This window comes from Anabrus simplex, chromosome 9 (genome assembly GCF_040414725.1).
Source record: "Anabrus simplex isolate iqAnaSimp1 chromosome 9, ASM4041472v1, whole genome shotgun sequence".
Lineage (NCBI taxonomy): Eukaryota > Metazoa > Arthropoda > Insecta > Orthoptera > Tettigoniidae > Anabrus > Anabrus simplex.
This window is the reverse complement of record NC_090273.1, coordinates 67,727,062-67,749,878: the sequence shown is the minus strand read 5'-3', so window position 1 is coordinate 67,749,878 and position 22,817 is coordinate 67,727,062. Positions and strand designations below refer to the sequence as shown.

Here is a 22,817-nt window from a genome sequence, read left to right as displayed (position 1 = left end):
TAACTGCTGCATTAAAACAATAAAAGATGCTTCTTTTATTTTAAGCGAATTAAAATATGGGTCGCGCAGGTCAGACGTTTAGTAAGTAGGCCTTCTATAAAAATCTCTTTGTAACTGGAATGCAAACACAGTATTTACTTACATTTTCTTGTCTTGTCACGAGGGAAACGGAAGGAAGACCGCGAATCCTTCTGCACTTCATAGTTATTGCAGCCAAACGCAGCACATATCTTTCCACTCACATTGACAGGAGATATAAAGGAATGACTCACGCTACTATTTACTTATGTCAACTTAATGCAAACGCATAAATAACCCCACAAACTTCACGAACAAATACACGTGCTCTTATGACAGAATCAGTAACTCTCAGGTCACTCCACTAGACAGAGCTCTAATCGTTGTCCCTCGATATCTCGCAGTGTCGTGTATTGTCTCTACTGCATTTGGCACTAACCTTGCAGACCATACACCCACCTACACTCTTCCTTCCCCTGACAAGGCAACGTCGTTCTTCCAGGCTCCTCCCGCACCCCGCATACTTGCAAAGTGTGGGACCTGGTCAGGGCTCTGCTGCTACAGTCCGAACACCTCACGACTAGAGGACGAGCTTGACTGTGGTAGCGGAAGGACGTATGTGCCTTTCGCTCCGCTCTCCGTCTCCTCGCCAGGCGCTCTGTACTTTCTAAGTGCTAGCCAGGCAGCTGTACTTGTTAGTATAATTTCGAAAGAGCCTTTGTCAGAGCTGAGCACTTCTCAGTGCTCGCATTTTGTCTCTCTTTCAGGATTTCTTTTACAGGAGAATCAGGATGGAGAAGCTACGACTACAAGGCAGGCATGGAAGAGCTCTAAGCCAGGGTGAGATTGGTGCCCCACCCCGATGTTAGACTCCCGGCGCTGATGGTGTACAACCCCGTGTACCAGGGGACGATACGTTTAATCGATCTCCTCACAGGTCGCGGAGTTCCTCTGGGAGGAGATCACCCAACTCATCGGCGAGGTGATCCCAGGCGGGGCAGTCGTGATCTACACTAAGGTTGCAATCCGCCTCAACATCTACCAGGTACTTATGTCCCAACATTACCAGGTTGTCCAGCTACCAGGACTCAGGGAGAACCTGGATGTCGCAGACAGCCTGGATGATGCAGCCACCCAGACAGAGCCGAGGACCCAGGAAGGCGGCGGCACGGCGCGACCCCAGTTGGATCGCTGTACTTTACTAAGTACACAAAGCACAGCAATGCCGCCAACCAGGAACGTCGACCACCTGCCAGGGCGAAGTGGACGTAGACCCAGGCCCACCAGGATGGGCCTGTAATCCGGGCGAAATCCAGGAAAGCGCCCGTGACGGCGGACTGCAGCACAGCAGTGGAGGAGGACGCCCCCCTGGCGTTCAGAGGCTGCTGTCCTGGCCCAGCCTGCCAGCGTGTCTGTCGAGCTGCAGACATCGACGTGCGCCCCACAGGACAGGGAACGCAGTCGTGTGTTAACACCGACCGCCGGCAGCCAGGAGGAGGAAGAGGACGGCGACGCAGCGGAGCCACCCGCGACCCCAGGGTCACCAGGCCGGGAAGAGGGCCACCAGGAAGAGGCCTCTTCCCCTGCCGAGAAGAGATCCCCGGGAAGAAGACGCCGCCCCAGGACCAAGAGGAAGAAGAAGACGCAGGCTCACCAGGTGAGGGCCGCCCAGCCGCAACCCAGGACTGCTCCCAGGACAGCAACCGACCGAGGAACCAATCAGGAGAGGACCTCAACGGGTAGCGGCAATCAGGTGAGATTGAAACGTTTCCCTCAGCAGCTCTTACATTGTTTCCGCTGTTTGAGGTAGGGCCACCGGCAGGAGAGGTGTGGGCTCCAAGTGAGGTGCAACCGTTGTGGGGGTGATCACCACTACACGGCCTGCGCAGCACTATCCTACCAACACAAACTCTTGCCGTGGCAGCGAGTCTAACTCGGAAACCGGCAGATACTTCTTGTATCACATCCCACTCTTTCCTGCTATCTCTTTCTTCTTAGACATTAATAGCATGTCGCGGCCATGCAGATTGAGTCGATGGTCACGCGGGGGGAGCGGACTTCGCCCTCTCCCCGAAAAAGAAGCCTCACGACTAAAGAGAAAGCATCGAACGTGCTGGACAGCGGCCACGGTCTGAAAGCCGTTACCATTTGCTTGAAAATAGAAAAGCAAAATGTTTACAGCCGAAATAATAAAGATAACATTGTATAACTGAACAGCACACCACTCTAAATTCGACTTCGCTATATTTGCCCATTTCTTTATATAATCAATTACAAAGTGAAATAGCGATAAATGATTTTCAAAAGGCGGTGGGGCGGCGCCCAAAAGCCATTCATGCACGAACCGCCAGTGCACTATAGTGCACGATGGGAAACTCGATGGTACTACCACACACACACACCAGTGGTCTGCGGTTGGTATTTGTGGATTCAAGGAGAAATATACGGACACACGCGTCTATTGTTATATGTAGTCGGACATTTTTAACCCCACATTTACCACACCACTACAGCTACCGACACGTAACAACTATAGTGCACGATGGGAGAATCGAGGGTACTACCGCACACAAAAACCAGTGGTTTGTGGTGGATAGTTGCGGTTGCAAGGTGAAATATATGGACACACGCGTCTATTTTTATATGTAGTTGGCCACCTTCAACCCCCTTCCTTATCTATCACACCACCGTAGAAACCGACACGCAACAACGTAGTGCACGACGGGAAACTCGAGGCTTCTGCCACACACAAACACGAGTGGTTTGTTTTGGCTGCAAGGTGAAATATACGGACACACACGTCTGTTTACATTTATATAGATTGTAAAACTTTCTCTTTCTTGTAATGGCAATTGGTAGCAATCAGTCAATAAAAAATTAAAGAGGTTAGATAGGATCATCGTGACCAAAGGCTCTTAAGAAGATACGACTACGTAAAGAATTAAAAAAAAAAAGAGTGGAAACAATCAGGACCGACTACAATCAAACAGTACGTATGTTGTTGGTCTTGGAACTATATTGACAGCAGTAAATCTTGATCATTTCGACTTCTAATAATGTCGATCCACGTATAGCACGAGATATATCGATTTATCTCGATGGCCGTTGCAATTTCACTGGTTGGCGGTGATACCTTTTCGTTTACTGTTGATAGTGAAGGTACCTGAAATAAACAGATTAAATTAGATGGAAAATGGCTTCGAACACAGGTGAGATAGATTGCGATCAAGAACCTACTTTGCACATTTTGAGATCGAAAGAGAACACAGTCGCTAATACATTTTAAATTTTGCAACATGCATTTTTTAGCTAAAACTCATGCCTGTACGAAATTGCACGCAATAATTCGAATGCTCTATTTCTGACAGAAACTCCTGCAGAAGAAACAACCGAGCCGCAGCCGTCTGGTAGCAACGGTTTAGCGGATGTAAGTACGATTTCTAAAGATATACTTGTACCGTTTTTATGTAAGTTTGTTTTGACCTTTTACAATAACTGCCTTTTTCCGATCCCGGTGATATCCATGTTCATTCTGTTACACTCTTGCCTTTAGCTTTTTCTGAACACAAGGGTTTACCTCTTTTATAAAAGAAATAGAAGCACTTTTGTTAAGTATCTGTCAGAAATCGAAGAATATAATTTCTAACAGGAAGTAAACAAATTTTATAGTTTAACTCTGAGAATGAAGCAGTAATCTAAGGCCTGTCAGAGGACGAACACAGAAAGAATAATTAGTGCCCAGTTTGCATTTAGAGTTGTCGCCCCAAGTGGCAGATTCCCTATTTTTGCTCTGCCTAGTCTTTTCTTAAATTATTTTACAGAAATTGGAAATTTATTGAACTTTTCCCTTGATAAATTATTCGATTCCTGTTCCAATGAATTTATCATTTTCAATTTCTTGGGATTAAGTGACTTTACTGTTCTGTTACTGCTGTGACTAGGTTTAAGAATTTCATGGTGGCAATCAAAAGTAAGTTAGGCCTAGAGAAAAAATGTGAGTAATAATGGAACTGATGTTGAGTAAAGCTTTGTGTCAGAAGAGAATTTCGACAGATGATGATTTTAGCTGTTTGTAGAAATTATTCATAAAAACATGGTGGGTGTCATTGTAATAAGTACAGCTTTTTTGAAATGCTGGGCTGAGTAGCTCAGATGGTAAGAGCACACTCCTTCTGAGCTCAAGTTGATGGGTTCGATCCTGGCTCAGTTCATCGGTATTTGATGGTGCTCATATACACCATACAATGCAAAAATGAAACACATTGGTACAGGAAATAAAAGGCTGCATACTTATATTTTACCGGGCGAGTTGGCAATGCGGTTAGGGGTGTGCAGGTGTGAGCTTGCATCTGGGAGATGTGGGTTTGAATCCCACTGTCAGCAGTCCTGAAGATGGTTTTCTGTGGTTTCTTATTTTCACACCAGGCAAATATTGGGGCTGTACCTTAATTAAGGTCACAATTGCTTCCTTTCAACTTTTAGGCCTTTCCTATCCCATTGTTGCCATAAGACCTATCTGTGTTGGTGCGACGTAAAGCCACTGGCAAAAAGAAACATATATTTTAAAATGACAGAAGCATAAGAGAATTCAGGTGCATCATCAGAGTTTTGGTATGTGTTGTGCAGATCTGCGTTATGCAATCTTGACTCACCTATTTCCCTCCATCTTGAAACTATCACGGAGAAAGTAAAGGCTCTAGAGGCTCTATCGCCTCCTATGTTATATGCAACCATAATTCACAGATTGCTTGTACAGACTTTATGTAGTTTGCTAGAGATGACTGTGCTTAACCTTTTGGGTTGATGCCAACCGGGAGGGATAGATAAAATTCCAACACTGAATCTGCTAAAGACATGTTTGATGGTGGTGATACCGGGCGAGTTGGCCGTGCGTGTAGAGGCGCGCGGCTGTGAGCTTGCATCCGGGAGATAGTAGGTTCGAATCCCACTATCGGCAGCCCTGAAAATGGTTTTCCGTGGTTTCCCATTTTCACACCAGGCAAATGCTGGGGCTGTACCTTAATTAAGGCCACGGCCGCTTCCTTCCAACTCCTAGGCCTTTCCTATCCCATCGTCGCCATAAGACCTATCTGTGTCGGTGCGACGTAAAGCCCCTAGCAAAAAAAAAAAAAAGATGGTGGTGATATTTGTTTTAAGTGGCAGAACAACAAAATACCCCTCAGAGGCGTTTGACCTGTGGAATAAAACAGCTTGTGTGTATTTTGGATGTTAGTTTTATCATTACAAGAAGTCTCTGAATTGTTTGTGGAAATATTATAAACTTAAACGTACAAAGTGGTGCAGTTTTTCCAGCATTAAGCTTGCTTTTTAAGTGATTGGAGTTCAAAGGTATTTGGGGCTATTCCTTAATTGAATTGGTCGGTGGAAAAAGGCATTAAGTCACTTATTCCTTTTTTTTTTTTTTTTTTTTCTGGAGAAGGGGAAAAATGCCACTTTTCCCATCAAATTACAGTTCTAGAACTTCCATAAGTAATGGCTCATCTTTTGTTATTGCTAAAGTTAGTCTGATAGTGCATGTTACACAACAGAAGGCATTTATGAAATCACACGTTCCAGTTACTTCCTTAATACGACCGTGTTTCTTACCTGGAGACCCTAAAATGTTATTTCTGCAGATCAGAAACAAAGATTTTGCTTGATTAACAATCTTCTTGACAGTTCTCAACCACACTTCTCATGCACGTGCAACACGCTCCTGCTCTTAGCAACATTGTTCACTGGCTCACCAGTTTCCTTCTCAAGCGGGAAGTACCTATAAATTATCTCCCACACTTGTCTTTGTAATACTGCTCACCTTTTACCTTCTGTCATCTCACACTTGATCAACACCACCACTACCCTCCAGGCAATAAAAAAATTCACTTAAAACTGACAAAGTTGAGAAATATCACTGAAACTTGAACCAGCACCTTACAGAGTAGTCACCAGGTCAATACTGCACGCTATTCGATGAATGTCACGTGATTTGCCAAGGTGCACATCAGGCCAAGTGCTTTCCAAAGTGGTGATTGCTTTAACACGAAATAATATTAATATTTGGAAGGGGGGAACCTGTCTTCCTTTCATAGCGTATGTTGGGTTTTCTGCCTGAAGGCTGCTTTGATCCTCAACAACTCCACTATCAGCTGTCATAGATGGCCTAGGTGTCACTGAAGAGCAGTAATAGGGAAATGAAGAGCGAGGTAGTTCCCTGTCGCTTTCCTCACCAAGCCAGAAGTTGCTTTTATGTATCAGCCTGCAAAGCCCAATGAAATTCTTGCACCAACCAACCCTATGAGTGACATTTTCATACCATTCATAACAGGGATTGGCTGCATGAGGGCATAAAAAAAGTTATTGCTAGTATCGCTCATACCTCGGTCACTTTCATATTGTTAAAGCCAAGGATGAGTCTGAGATAGGTCATTGAAATTTGTGTGGGTAGGCTTATGATAGACGGTATGTCCTAAGGAGATGTCCAGTTTCTTTCTTACTAGAACATCCAAGAAAGGAAGGCAGCCTACCCACCCAAATCGCTATCTTCATGCAGATTCTCACCACCATCCAGCACAAAAACAAGGCATTCTCACGACACTCGCCAAGAGGGCGAGACGAATTTGTGAGCCACACTAGACATTACAGATTCAGGATTATATGGGAAGCTCTGGAAATACGTAGAAATCCTAACAATTTCAACAGGGACACTGGCTATCAATGAGTAATACCTGGTTGCCAGCCATTAAGAATTTACGTAGGTAGTTCCCTTCCCTGCCCCTTCACTATTGTTATTTCGTCTCGGTGTTTTTTCCAAATTCGTACGTTCCTCGTCGCCAGATGTTTCATTCCAGGCTTATGTCTATGTCTTACACCTGTCATATGTTACGCAAACACATTATGTGAACCGCTTGGTCTGATTGTGATAGTTCGGTCAGCTTCTGCTTCGAACGTTAGTGTTGTGTCACGTCCTGGGGGAAATCTGGTGGTGAATGAACATACCATTTCCACTTCTACTTCTATTATAACGTTCCAAATTCAAAAGCGTCATTGTTTAAGAAGCCTTTCTCGTGGACAGTCGAGAATTCTTCTTAGGATGCAGAGCACAGTTTTCTGCGAAACGTTACGAATAGGAAGGCATGATTCACTGAGGTTGTAGCCTGTATCGCTGTTGAAATTATCTGGGTGTTTAGGTATTTTAACCACCTCCCTGATGATTCTTGGGCGATATTACTTTATACAGGCAAGAACATCCACTTCTTGGAACAAGATGTCATGACCAGGTGTTAGGGCATGATCAGCAACAGCTGGTTTATCAGGTTGGTTGAGTCTGATACACCTGGTATGTTCTTTGATGCGAGTACATACCGTTCTCAAAATCTGCCCAATATAAACCTAGCCACAAGTACAGGGAACTCTGTAGATACCAGGTTGTTGCAATTTAGGCAAACTGTCCTTAGGTGGTCGCAGGAGTTGCCTAATCATAATTGATGTTCCAAAAACAGTTTGTACATGGTACCTACGTAAGATTTTAGCAATACGATCCATTGTGTTATGTATGTAAGGTAGGTAAGCAGTTCCTTTTACATCTTTTTCCTTAACAGACGTCCGATTATGTGTCGATTTCAGAACCGTTGAGATCGAAGCTCTGCTGTAACGATGGCTCTTAAAGTTGGTTCTCAAGGTTTTAATTCCCTCTTGTAGAGCTGACATTTCACAAATCCTCCTGGCCCTGGTAGTCAGAGTTGTAAGGATATCATGTTTCTGGGCAGGGTGATGGTGAGAATCTGCATGCGAGAGGTTTTACGAGATGACACCCTAATTTAAGCCTAAGAGGACCTTAAGCTACACCAACAGCTCACTCAGTGGGTTTCAGTGGGGTAGCACTCAGTTGTATGACCTTCTTTGTCATGTAATGGACACTTAACAAGCTCACCACTGATAGGAATTATTCTTATTTAGTGAATGGCTTTTAGTACCGGGAGTGTCCGAAGACATGTTCAACTCGCCTGGTGCAGGTCTTTCTGTTTGACATCCATGGATGACCTGCGCACCTGGATGTAAGATGAGGAGGAGGAAGTAAGGAGAGAGTGAAACCCCATGTTGGCACATAGCCTACTCCTGCTGGATTACACCAAGGGGTCTGCTCAATCTAGGCTTTTGGCACTCAATTTAGTGATAGAAATTGTATACCATACCTCTGCTACCCTGCTGGCCGACATTCTGATGGTGAAAATTTCTTCTGCCGCTGATAAAATCTTCAGCTGTAATGAAACGGGGCTAACTGTGAATGCTAAAGGCCATTCAAAACTAATAGAAGAAAGTAACCGGCAAGTTAGAACACTAACACGAGCCGAGATGGGTGAAACGGTGACAGCCTAAATTTGCATCTTTGCTACTGGAACATAAATATGTCCTCCCGAAGAAAACAGATGCAGCAAGAATTCCAAACTGGACTTTCTCCTGGCACTTCCACTGAAATTCATGAAACAGGATGGATAACCAAAGAACTTTTGCTAGTGTGGCTCAGAAAGATCATTTCATTCACAGGAGCATTAAGAGAGACCAGTGTTGCTTCTACCGCGTGGTCACTCAACACACGCAAGAAGTTTGACTCTGATTGACCTAGTTTGGGAAAACGGGGTGAATGTATTGAGTTTCCTGCAACATTGTTCTCTTACACTACAGCCATTGAGTGTAGGATTTATGAAGTCATTCAGTAAATAGAGGATGAAGTATGAAAATGGCTAAATTTAATCCTGGAAGAGGTGTGACCTTACTTTGGATCACTTTTTTATTTGGGGCAGCAGAAACAATGACCGCTGCTCTGCATGGGTTCCGTTGAACTGAAATCTGGCCTGTTGACAGAAACTTGCTCAATGATGCAGATTTTCTTCTTTCTGCAATAACAAATGAGGAGTAACTAATCAAAAGTATAATGTCCACCTCTGGATAAATTTGAATTTGATGCGCTTTCAGGGGGTATCTTTCGTGCTCTACATGCTTCTGCATTCAGATTTTATCTGTAGGCATATTGTAATATTGAAATAATATCTTGAAAGTGAGCGATTAAAACAAATCTTATATTGTCCACGTGGGGGACTGAATCGGAACGTATAATGTCCTCCAGTGACATATTTTTATTTTATTTTCCTTAAAAAAAAATGCATAAAATGTAATAAATGTTGCCTATTCTAGACAATAATATTCTGCCTTTAAGCAATTATTGCACTGAACCAGTTTTTTCAAATTAATTTTAGTTTTTGTTGAATTCCTTCAGGTAGATCTTCACTTTATACTGTTCTAAGTTGGTATTGTAAATTTGAAGTGATTAACCGTTTTAATTTTCTTGACTTAAAATTAATGTGAACTAATGATGACAAAAATACAGTGAACTCCTCAGAACATGGTATATCCTATAAAATAGATCAAAACGTATATTGTCCAAAATGTAAATTAACTTTTGAACATCCCCAATAAGAAACTTAATGTGAAAACTGCGTTATATTTTATTGAATACTTTAGGAGCTCAGTTTTTCATTTTTCCTGAAAAATTTCCATTAATGTACATTGCACGCTTTGATTGGTTGCTCCTCAAATATCCGCCTATCCAGTGCAATCGAACAACCCACAGTTTCAACTCCACCATCTGACGGAAATGGCAGAATGATAGCTTAGCCGTCTAGCAGTAGTTTGCAGTGTGCAAGCCTGTTTCTGCAGTTGCACAAAATACAGAACTAAATAAATTTAAAGTAAATGAGGTCGGAAACCACCGCCTTAACGTCATCACCAAGAAACAAGAGCGGGAGAGTATTCGGAATGAGGAGATAAAGGCTGACTTAGGAATGAACTCGATGGATGATGCTGTACGTATAAACCAGCTTCAGTGTTGGGGTCATGTGAGGCGAATGAAAAAGGATAGGTTATAGGTTACCTAGGACAGTAATGGATTGTCATGAAGGGTAAGAGAAGTAGAGGGAGACCAAGACGACAATGGTTGAACATGGTTTCTAATAATTTAAAGGTGAGGTATGAAACTGAGGCCACAGAGTTAGTTACGAATAGACGATTGTGGAGGCATTCAGTAAATTCACAGAGGCTTGCAGACTGAATGTTGAAAGACATAACAGTCTATAATGAAGATGTATGTACTGTATGTAGTAATGGGCAAATGATTATATCACCTAGAATACCTGCCCTGACATTTGTTTTTGTCTGTTGCTGTGTATGGTTTTCTCTCAAAGTACATGGTTTATTATCACTTCAGTACCTACAGTTAATGTTCATTTACAGAACTGTGAAGGTAAAATTGCACTCATCAGAAAACCAAATATTTCTTAGCAATACAGGCATCTCGCAAAATTCAATTCTTCGATTAAAATTCTTTTCAGTCAATTTTTGACGTATTTCAGGTTTATAAAGATGAAACTTCTGTACTTTTAGAATTGTATGTATTAAACTTGTCGACATTCCAGTGTAAGATGATTTTTTTATGGAATGAAATTGTTGTTGCAGAAACATATCCTAGGACTTGAACTGTAGTGACTTTGAGTATATTTGGTGCCTTTCTGTTTATATTTTTAATTAGCTGCTGATCCTGTTGTTCTAAATTTCTCAACCAAATCACGTACCTGAGTATGACTTAAACTACTATCAGGAGCTCTCGTTGAATATGCAAACTGTCTGTCTTGCACCCATAAATGAAAATAATTTCAACTCTGTCTCGTAAAGTGTATTCCATGAGTGCCTGCATATCCCTTGGCTAGAATATTTCAATAGGCGAAAACTTCTGACTTCATCGTATCCAGTTAAGCTTTTTGCTATTTTTTAAATATTTATGAGGAGGGTAACTTCTTTTCTTAAATTGCATTTGTGTTTTGTTAAATGCAAACAAAGTATTAGCATGTAATAAAGTTTTTCAGCCTTCTTTATTTTATAAATCTTGTAATTTTTTGAATTGTTCCAGGCAAAATTTGTTTGCTTTTTCTTGCATAAAATTAGAAAATAATAAAAGTCAAGGTTATTTGTAAAAGGAGTTGACCTTGAAAACCCTCACTAAATAAAAATGTAACTACAGTAATATAATTGTTTTTCCTCCTCAAGTGAAGAAACATCAAAATTTGTTTTCGTGAAAACATGTTGCTTTTGAGATAAGCGGCTGGAAAATACGAAGGGATTTTAATATATAATGCAACACAGTTTTTTCTAAAAGCAGGTTGGTTTTATTGAGGATTCAGATAGACCATGTTATTCCCCAATCCTTTTGCTACAACACCCTATTTTTTTAAAAATAGTATTTTACAGAGTAATAAAATTCAAAATTTCTCCGTGTCACGATAGAATGCATTTTCCGGAATGTGCAGGGGTAGCTTTCCGCACTTTCTTTCACTTCGGTGTGTCGACAGTGTGTTTTATAGTTGCTAAGTTTGAGTGAAATTGTATTTCTTTTGTATTCACTATTTTAAGTAATGCAACACTATCACGTAACAGGCAGTGTGCGGAGAAGTAGAATCCGCAAACACAGGCGATATTGACAGCTGGCGAAAAAGTGTGGCTCATAATTATAATCAATTCATATGCACCGAACTATACTGTCCTTGCCAATGATACTGATTTTTAAAAAATGCCTAGCCAAAATGGACGTTTTTAACGGTACTGTGTTGCAATGCAGATGGAAGCGAAAGATTTTCTCCCCTCGTCATAAGAAAACTCAATAAGCCAGGATGTTTTAAGGGCATCGGGTACTTTCCGTGCAAGTACAAGGCATCTAAAAATGCAAACAGTACCAAAAAATAAAGAATTTGCACAGGGGAGCCAGCATAATTTGTCCTCATCTTTTAATTGTGTTTCTTTTTTTCTTTTGTTGCGTGAGGTTATGTTTGCCACTAAGTTATCCAAGTGTGTTATTTGAATACTGTAAATACACCTTGTTGGATACATTTCGGATTTTTTTTCCATGGCATTTGAAAGGTTTAAACTGTGAATCAATGTTAATTGTAGGCTATGCAGTAATTGGTCTTGGAATATTTTGTGATGCGGTAAGGGTTGGCATTTCTGAAGCACAAGTAGGCAGTTAAATCAATATCACATAATTCAAAGTCAGATTTTTGCGTTCCAAAGAGTTCGATTTAAGAAGGTTTTATTGTATCGCAAAACTAACATCAGTGTTCGCCGTTGTGTCTGTTTCAAGTGTTTACATTTCACGAAAAGAATTATCCACCACTGGTCGTATTAATATCAGAGTAAAGAGAGACCACGTGTGAAATGTGTTTTAGACGTGGAGTGTGACGAATTTGTAAGTAATTTAAGAGAGGATTCTAGTAATGCAGGAGACAGCGAATCTTCCGATCTACAGGGAATCGAGCCTATTGCAAGTTCAGATTAATGAAATACCTAGGCCTACTTGCTAATTTTCATGGCAGATATATTTTATAGCAGTAAAAATGTATTTTTATCATCTAAAATATTTTCAGGCAAATTAGCTATATCCGTAAATTTACACATTCATATTTGCGTAAAGACCATGTGGAACTCGCAAAGTGATATGAAATGTTTGTTTATGCCTGCTTTACTCCTTCGATGGAAGGAATTTTAGTTTATTTCATGTTTTCAGAATGATCCTTCCTAAAATTAGGGTGTGGGGATTATTCGACGGCGGGGATTACTCGTGTAAAAATGGTATATTAAACACCCGTCATAAAGAAAAAAGAGAGAGATTTGCACTGTAACTTGTTTTTCATACGTTAATGAATATACAATTCTAGAGCACCTGTAAGTAAGTAAGCTACTTCCAGGTTCTTTATCCATACCATTTTCTATTCGTAACAGAAAGGAGCTGGTGAGAAGGATCCTGGATTGTCAGATGTACCACCAAAGAAGCCTCGAGTGGATTTGCAATCTCTGCCTACCAGACAGTATCTAGACCAAACAGTAGTGCCCATCTTACTTCAGGCACTATCTACGCTAGCCAAAGAAAGGTGAGTGAAGAGAACAGTATATATTTGGTTTTACTCTCCCAGCCCTGAATACTATACACGGTCGTCTTTTGGGTTATGTCATTTAACAGGTTGTAAGCCCTGAAGACTCTCATGTCTGTAATTTAAATGGCCAAGCAGCAGCTATGTTACAGTACTTCAAATAAACATTTATATCTCAACAACGTTTGCATATAAATAACCCAAATTTTGAGGAGATACGCACATAAAAGTTAAAAAGTAAAAAAAAAAAAAAAAAGAATTTTTGAAAAGAATTTTAACTTGCCTATTAGTTGGCTCCAGTGTGATAAACTTTGAAACACCTATCTACACAGAGCCCGACGCCGCATTCCTTGCACCAGAATGGTGTTTCCTTCCATTTTCCAGTTTTCCCACACACACACACACACACACACACACACACCCTTTTGTAAGGTTCAGCTTTCTTCTCTGTGGGAGGGAGCCTTACAATGAAATGTCAAGCAGTAAGTCTCTGTGGAGGAGGTGTTTTGGAAGGTCTGCCAGGTTTATGGAAATCTGCAGTCTTTCCATGGATTTTAGTGAGTTCCTGCACTAACTGAATTCTGTAATCGAGGTGATTGATCTTTTTCACATTCTGGGATGCATTGTAGATGATAAGGGAAATGTGAATTGCTGTGTTCAATAATCATCTGAAAAGTTTTATGTACCATTTTATGCAACGCTTCCTCTCTGAGGTAAGGCTGCAGTTTCTGATCTTTGAGATCAACACCCCCCCATAAACTTATTATATTCTGATGCCAGTGGGTTTCTCTATTTCCTTGCCCCGTTTCTCTTGAGGTTTTCATCGAGGCATCATGAAATGTGGAAATGAAAGAAACCTGTTTCTTGTCGAGCTATTTCAGAACCATGACACCCTGTGAATGATACGCTACAAGTTCACCTTTCTTTAATTTGTGTTCCACACACCAGGCAAATGCTGGGGCTGTACCTTAATTAAGGCCATGGCCGCTTCCTTCCCATTCCTAGGCCTTCCTGTCCCATCGTCGCCATAAGACCTATCTGTGTTGGTGCGACGTAAAGCAACTAGTAAAAAAAAAAATTGTGTTCTTTTATTTCCTTTGGAATGTCTTTTCTGTTGAGCCTAAGGGTACCAGCTACATTGATACTATTCCTCTTCAATATAAGACACAAATCTGGAGAATCATTGTCCATCCAGAGAGTGTGTCCAATATCAAAGAGAGGTTCTAGCATTTTTACTCCTAGTTTTGTTGTCTTCTGTGTTTCAGTGGACACTAATTCAGTTTGCATATCTGTTGTGACACCTGTGTATATAATGAATTGCCACAAGTACCCCGTGGACGATTCACAGACCTCATAGGACTTTATACCAAATTTGGCAGCCTTTAGAGGGATGTATGTTTTCATCCCAGTCTGCCCTTCCATAAAATCAGTCATTCATCTAAGCAAATATTTTCATTCATGTTATAGAGTGAAGAGTATTTTTCGTTTAGGTGTGTGATGATAGGAGTTGAACAACTTTTTATTGCCTTCATAGTTTTCAAATTGTGAATTATCAACAAAATGTAAAAATCTAGTTATCAGTTCAAACCTGTCCTGTGTCATTACATTGTAGAATATAGGCATGTCAAGAATAGGATTTTTACTAAAATATGATTTTATGGAAGGCTTCTGAATAATTCTCATGAGCATCTGTAATCCAAAATAAACATACAGTTCATCAATATCCACGTTTTTCCAGTCACAAATTCTGGACCACGGTGTCAGGTCATCATTCTTTGAATTCAAAAAGTCATTGGCATAGCGATTTGTTTTGTCCTTAATTGTACGCAATATCTCATTATCGAAAAATAGTTTAAATGCTTCTGAAATGCATTGTACCTAGTTTACAACTCCGCATGTTCCAATAAATGGAATTTTTTGTGGGGTGTATGAATCATCCACTTTGTCCCATTTCCAGTCTTCTTGTGTCCCTTGACGCTTCCACTGACAAGACACTTTCATTTTCAACATCACTGTTGTTGTCACTGTGTACACTTACGTCATCATTTTCACGACTTTTTTCTGGCAAAAAATCTTCATCGCTTTCATCACTGTCAAACTCATGTTATAGAGTGAAGACTATTTTTCGTTTAGGTGTGTGATGATAGGAGTTATATCACTATCACCCAGTTCATCTAAACATTCTACAATTTGTTCAGACGGGAGATTATACGACGTACTCGGACTTGCCATGCTTTCACTTGAAACAACAGCAGTTGGCAACGCGAAACCAAGACGTATGTTATCACAGTTACAGTTCTAGGCCAAAGAAAACACACGAGGGGGAGAACAGAGTCTCAAGGTTTCATATGTCGCGTAGTACAGGGAAATGTCAAGAGATGGCAGAGCTAGACTGTTTTGGAACAAGTGATTCGCTCAGCGTGAATGTCACGTGCTCCCGGCTTGAGAGGTTAATTAATTTATAAATAATGGAATATTGCATGTATTTTATAAGTACTAAAATACTGCATGTATCTGAGCTTTAGAACACTACTCTTCACTGAAACTGCTTTAGGTCTCTTCATAAATTTCTGAACTAGATTTATGCTTAAAGTACTGGCCTTATTGAACTGGTTTTAAGGTTTAATTTTTTCCTGAATTATTTTTCAAGAAGCTTTGATCTGAATTGAGTTTTTATCCTTGTAAATATGCTAAGAAATATTATCATTTAGACTTTCACAGCCCGTGTAACTATTCATGAGTTATAATTTTTGGGCTTATGCCGTGAAAATAATTATAAACACACTCAACGTTTCAAAAGGAACCTTGCCTTTCTTCATCAGGAGACAAAAGAGAAAAGAAACGACTTATAGATGGTTGCTAGGAGAAAGCAACAAGGAAGCTTCAAATGGTGCCCAAAGATGTAAAGGGGACGCCATTTTAGCCCAATGCTAGAGACAATGAATAGTAACAGCAAAGCATTACTCTCTAATGGTTCTGATTATAGGTAGCCATGATTCACTGAGGTTGTAACCTGTATCACGGTTGAAATTATCTGGGTATTTACGTATTTCAACCGCCTCCCTGATAATTCTTGGGCGATATTGCTTTATACGGGCAAGAACATCCACTTCTTAGAACAAGACATCATGACCAGGTGTTAAGGCATGATCAGCAACAGCTGATTTATCAGGTTGGTTGAGTCTGATACATCTGGTATGTTCTTTGATGCGAGTACACACCGTTCTCGAAGTCTGCCCAATATAAACCTTGCCACAAGTACAGGGAACTCTGTAGATACCAGGTTGTTGTAATTTAGGCAAACTATCCTTAGTTGGTCGCAGGAGTGAAATCCGAGCGCTAAAAGATCTAAGGGACAATTCTGATGTAATCGTTCTCCCCACTGACAAGGGTAACGCGACGGTGGTGATGGATAAAGATGAATATGACAACAAGATCTTGTCCTTGTTAGCAGTCGTGATCCCACAACTCGCTACTCAAATATGACCATCAAATTGGTCAAAAATCTTCTATTTTAGAAGATACAGCAAAGAGTCTCCTTCCAGGGGATGCTATTCCTCCGAGACTGTATGGCCTTCTCAAAATACATAAAGAGGGTGTTCCTCTTAGACCTATTGTCAGTATGATTGGTTCTCCGACATATGCCCTTTCGAAATATTTAGGTAGTCTTCTTCAACCACACCTGGGTAACACCCCTTCATATATTAAGGATTCCACACACTTCATTGAGAAGTTAAAAATTATATCACGTCAGCCAGGCGATATCTTGGTGAGTCTCGACGTGGTGTCTCTGTTTACGAGAGTACCTGTTGATGGTGTTATGTCTCTCTTTAATGATATTTTTACTGGTGAAATCGCAAGGCTCTTCTATCACTGCATGACCTCCTCCTACTTTCTATGGAATGGGAAATATTATGAACAGACAGATGGTGTGGCCATGGGAAGTCCTCTCTCTCCTGTTGTTCGTCAGGTTCGTCAGTAATCTTCCATGATCTACCCTGTCAAAGGCCTTGGGTAGGTCAATAGCGATACAGTCCGTTTGACCTCCTGAATCTAGAATATCTGCTACATTTTGCAGGAATCCTAGAAATTGACCCTCACAGGGATAACCTTTCCTAAGCAGGCGGGACGTAGTGTTTACAGTGCACTATTTCTTCTGGTATAGGCTAGAGCAATTTTGTTACTTTCATTGATCTGTCTCTGTCTTATACTTGTCTTTGACAATATGAAAATGACTGAGGTATGAGCGATGCTACTAATGTCATTCCTTATGCAGCCAGTCCCTGCTATGAATGGTGTTAAACTGTTATTCATAGGATCGGTTGGTGCATGCATTTCAGTGGGCTTGGCAGACTGATATGTAATAGCAACTTCTGGCTCAGTAAGGAAAGCAATGGGAAACTACCTTGCTCCTCATTTCCTTAGTACAAGTCTTCATTGATGCCTAGGCCATCTATGATGGCTGATGGCGGAGCTGTTGAGGATCCAACCAGCCTTCGGGCTGATGACTAAACATACAACCCCAAACTGCCTTCTACCAAACCAATTAGTAATTTTGCCAACGTGCATAATATGGCATAATCAGAAAGAATGCTCTCCCATAACTTACATGTAAAACATGTCAAGCTGACTGGCCTGTAATTATCTGCTTTATTTATATATCATCCTTCCCTTTGTACTCTGGGGCTCGTATAGCAACTTGCCAGTAATATAGTATATCTCCGTCTTGCAAACTTTAATCAAATACTGTATGTGATTCAGATTGGGACGATATCCCAACCCATAGCCTTTAGTATATATCCTCAGAAATTGTATTAATTCCGGTTGCCTTTCTACTTTTCAACTCTTGTATATAATTGTAAATACATTGTTTATCAACCAGGCCTTTGTCCTTATATCCAACTATCTTAATATACCGGTGACTAAATATTTCTCCCCTCTTTAAATCCTCACATATAAACTCTCCTTGGTTATTTACAATTCCTGGAATGTCTTTTCTAGAACTAGTTTCTGCCTTGAAGTACTTGTACATCCCCTTTCATTTTTCACTAAAACGTGTGACTCCCAATTAAGTTTGCCATCATGTTATCCTTAGCAGAATTCTTCGCTAAATTCAATTTCCTGGTAAGTTCCTTCAATTTCTCCTTACTTCCACAACCTTTCCTAGCTTTGTTTCTTCCTCCTTAATCTCTCTATTTCTGTGTTATAATATAGTGGATCGATGCTTCTCCTTGCCACCTTTAAAGGTACATACCTGTTTTCACACTTCTCATTAAATGATTTAAACCCTTCCCATAGGATATTTATTTACCACTTTCCAGCGATCATAATTCATTTTTAAAAACTCCCTCACGTCTTCCTATCAACTATATGGTATTGCCTAATATCCCTCCTTTTGCAAACTTTCTATCTCTAACTACGGTGAAAACAGCTTCGTGATCACTTATACCATCTATTACTTCAGTTTCCCAGCTCTACGCCATTCAGGTGTTCGTGGAAAATTTTCAGTAATGGTGGAAAAAGACGTCGTCTAAAACTCAAATCAGAGGAGCAAGGGGAAATGTTTGTAATAACAAGGGGTACAATTTATAGGAAAAAATCAGGCTGAGTTGCTCAGTTGGTGGTACATCTTGATGGGTTCAAGTGAATAAATCAGTCACCAATGATCTGCATTTAGGGCTGCATTTTGGTAATATTGTGAGGTGCTCAGATACGCCAGACTCGTGCTGGTGAATTTACTGGCACGTGAAAGAATTGCGGGACAAAATTATGGCACTTCGGTGTCTACGAAAACCACAAAAGTAGTTAGTGACACGCAACAATAACATATTATTATTATTATTATTTATAGAAATTGATTTAAGAACGGTAGAAAAGTTGTGAAAATTTGAGAAATACCATCTTAGAGCATGTGGAGGATACACTTATACAGTGATTGATTCAACTCTCACTGTCTTTGCAGAAAATCATATCGTTGTTGCGTCTAGAAATATCGCTATGACTGCTGAGAGAGGAAATACTGACCCGCAGCACATACATCACGGAACAAAATTTCGTTGAAGTACGGTAGTTGACGCCATACTCAACCTTCGACGACAGAACCTTTCTGGTCTAAGCTGAAATATTATCGCATAGCGGTTGTTCCATGCGCAAGGACGATATGTCGAATCATAGACGATTTCCTTCAAGATACGCTTTGTCATTGTCAAGGTAAAGAATAATGACTGCCTTCCTACAAGCACACTTTGAAAAGCGCTGATAAAACATTTTAAGATTGTGTGTTGAAGTAAGGAACTGTTCCGTCTTTTTACTAAGACAAGGGTCAAGTTCATGTAAGAAGCATTGCCAGCTATTCTGAAAGGTGGTTTGCAGACAACGTTTATGTTCACATAATATCTCCACTGAATATTACGGCTACAGTTGAGACTACTGTACTTTGTACGTAGTTCAAGACATTGCTGCTTTTATAAATGGGCCCATGGTGCCAAATTGTTGGGGCCACAAAATTCAGAATAATTTACTAGCGTTCTTCTATAAAGGAATAATATTTTAATGTTAAATTATTCAGGGTGCGATAAGTAGTTGAGAGGAAGTTGGATGAAAACAGTGTAGTTTCAGACCACAGAGGGGCTGTCAGGATCAGATTTTCAGTATGCGCCAGGTAATTGAAAATTAATTATTAATTAATTATTATACTTGCTTAAAACACTATTTTACAATTGCATAAAATGAAATTCCATCAAAATTAATACAAGGAAAACAAAAACCATGACAGTATGTAAATACAAGAAATCACCTATAACACACTTCAAAATTGGCCCTGATAAAATTGAACAAGTGAAACTGTTTGCTACCTAGGAACCCTGATCACGAGTGATAATTGGAGCATATCAGAAGTCACGAAGAGGATAGCAATGGCAAAGAGAGCCCTCCAAGATAAAAGGCATCTGCTGGCCAACAAACATACAGATATTCAAACTCGGAAGGCCTTTGCAAAAACCTTTGTATGGAGCGTGCTTCTGTACAGTTGCAAAAGCTGGACTTCAGGAAAGCAGGAAAAGACTAGAGGCAGTTGAAATGTGGTTCTGGAAAAGAATGCAGAGGATAAGTAGGACTGAAATGAAGAGCAATACCAAAGTCCTTAGAAAGATAGGAGAGGAACGGAATCTGGTAACTGAAATTGAAAAACTGAAAAGAAAATTTATTGGTCACATTCTGCAGCATGAGGAGTTCCTTTGTAAAATCATTGAAGGAAGAATTGCTGGAAAAAGAAGAAGAGGATGACCCAAAAGAACCTGTTTCTGAGTAAGTGCAAGTGTAAATTTTCTTCACATTTCGAGTTGAAAAGACTGGCTCAAGATAGACATCTATGGCTCCAACGACAAGGCTTAGCCTTAAAATATGATGATGATGATTATACCCAGGACAGTTGAATTTGGAACACCCAATAATGTCAGTTCATTTGAATTAATGTTTGACATGTGACAAAAAGGAAAATAAAATTCCTAAAGACAAACTGAAATTAATAATGTAGTCAAAACAAAATTTAAAGAACAATTTAATGGGAGTAGTGTGCAGGGAACAATGATATACAGTTGTAAGAACATAAATTCCCAGCAATGTACTTCCAGGAGAACTTCCCTGAAAATTTACTTGAGTGTGCAGCTCTGTGTACCAGCCAGTACTACTAGTGAAAGAAGAACGAAGAATTGAAACTGCTTCTTACACCCATGGCAATTAAAGTATTTCTTGGTATTCATTGCATGCTACGTTATATAAAATGTCGACAGTGAGGTTGGCGTGGAGTTCAAGATTTGGTATGGATCCCATAGGCATTTTTATAATGGATAAGACCTGGCACTGACATTTGTGAGGGCCAAAGTTTTTAAAATAAAAAATTTATTCAGACCAAGTAAATACTTAAAAACAGGAAATATATTATAATATTAAAGAATGACTTGAGTCTATAAAAGTATAAAAAAATAATACATTTTTAAACGAGTTATGAAATTTTTTGTAAATTTTCTTCACATTTCTTTAAAGAAAATTTAAAAACCCCTTGCAGGCTGCCATTCGGAAACCCCTGATTTACTTGCTTGCTTACCGGTAGTTCTTAATTTAATTTCTTTGTGTTAATGTCGTGTAATATCTTGCTGCCAAGGTACCTCAAACTGCCCGCCACTTCTAAAGGCTCATTTCCGATTTTTACCTCTCTCTTGCCTGTTCTGTTTCCTCTTGTCATGTTCAAAGTCATGGTTTTTGGGACACTAACCTTCATTCCAACATTTTCTGTTTCCTGGTGCTAGAAGTTTACTTGCATGTGTACTTTTCCTTCTGTGGGTGGGGGCAGTAGAATACAGCCACAGATTCGCTTACCTGTTGTAAGAGGCGATAAAAGGGGAATTAGGGGCTGTCATCTTGTTAGTGTGGGTTGGAAATGTAGGCCACCTAGCAGAGTTAACATTGCTTTCACCTGTGTTAGGCTCCTCACTGTCATCTTTCTTATACGATCTCCATTGATCAACTTTTGTTCTCTTCCACCCAGCGGTATTAGGTTTGCGAATCCTAGGGATTCTTTACTTTTCCTTCCTTTTGTTGGTACCTTCATTTTTGGAAGGGTTGGACCTCTACAGTTTTTCTCTCCGTCGAGTGTTGAGTGGTTGGTTGCCCTGTACATACTTCTGTTTGTACTTCCTCTTCACTGATATGTTTGCATGTTTTATTATTTTTCAGGCCACCAGATCCAATCAATTACTTGGCAGGCTACTTACTGAAAAACAAGAGTCAGTACGACCAGACTGCGGCTGCTGCTGCATCAGCAGCGAATCAGTAGCTTGTGTTAGTGTTATTGAAGTGTTATATTTTTATACAATTTGTCAAAACTTTTAATGAACGGAAAAGTGATGTTAATGTTTTGTTTTAGCAGTAATTATTGTGTAATAATAATGTTGTATAATTTCATACAAAACGAAGGCTGAATGTATGCATGGTTCGAGTGTAAATGTATGATCTGTCTCAGCAGAACGTGCATATTTACCAGTCTTATTCATTGCTATTCTTACTACTACTGATACAAGAAACTGGCTAGAAACAAGGGACGTATAATGCCTGTAACAGTTATTTTTCTGAATTGCCATTCATGACAAGAATCGTTCTGAGTAAGGCTGGTGTATATTTGTGTGTATTTTAATTTTAGAAAGACTGTAATTGCTTTGTAATTGCCAGTGCAATGAGACATAAAGTAGAATCTGAAGTTTATCTTGGGACCACAAAAACCGAACAGTGGAAAATAATTGAGATAAAAAGCAACTCCATCTAGAGTAGGAATAATCAGCACTGCCAACCACAATATTGTTTTGCTGATAATTCATACCAAACCTTTCTTTCAACTGCTTTCTGTGCAAGTTTAAACCTAACAAATCTTTCTTAGTTCTTTCCTTAGAGTTTTTAAATTCACTGGTCTTTTTGTGTTGTATTTCTTGCGTGCGTTTGGGTAGCATAGGGACTTCGTTAGTTGATGCGTCTGCTTCAGAATGTAACTAAACCCTTATTACTATGTTCTAAGAACCTCAACTTTTCAGTTAGTTGGTGTGCGGGTATGGACTTGAATTTTATTCTTATTGCCTCTTGACAATTATCACCAAGGTGACTGGATTTCTACATTCTTTTGCACAGGTGGAAACGATTTGAGAGTGGTTTCATCTTACCATGAAATTTAGTGTGTGGACAATTCACTAGGAATATTCCGGCAACTCCATTACTCTCCTCGAATTCATAGCCGCTAGCAACAGTCTGACCGGGCGAGTTGGCCGTGCGCGTAGAGGCGCG

General features: G+C 40.1%; 1 protein-coding gene across 1 annotated transcript; it reads left to right on the top strand.

Moving 5' to 3' along the window:
* Positions 1 to 3,078: 3,078 nt before the first annotated feature.
* Positions 3,079 to 22,300, top strand: LOC136880961 (protein dpy-30 homolog). The gene is made up of 4 exons (XM_067153513.2): positions 3,079 to 3,227; positions 3,387 to 3,445; positions 12,841 to 12,989; positions 21,723 to 22,300. The coding sequence occupies exons 1-4, from the start codon at positions 3,212 to 3,214 to the stop codon at positions 21,820 to 21,822; spliced, it is 324 nt and encodes a 107-aa protein (XP_067009614.1). The 5' UTR covers positions 3,079 to 3,211; the 3' UTR covers positions 21,823 to 22,300.
* Positions 22,301 to 22,817: the final 517 nt, after the last annotated feature.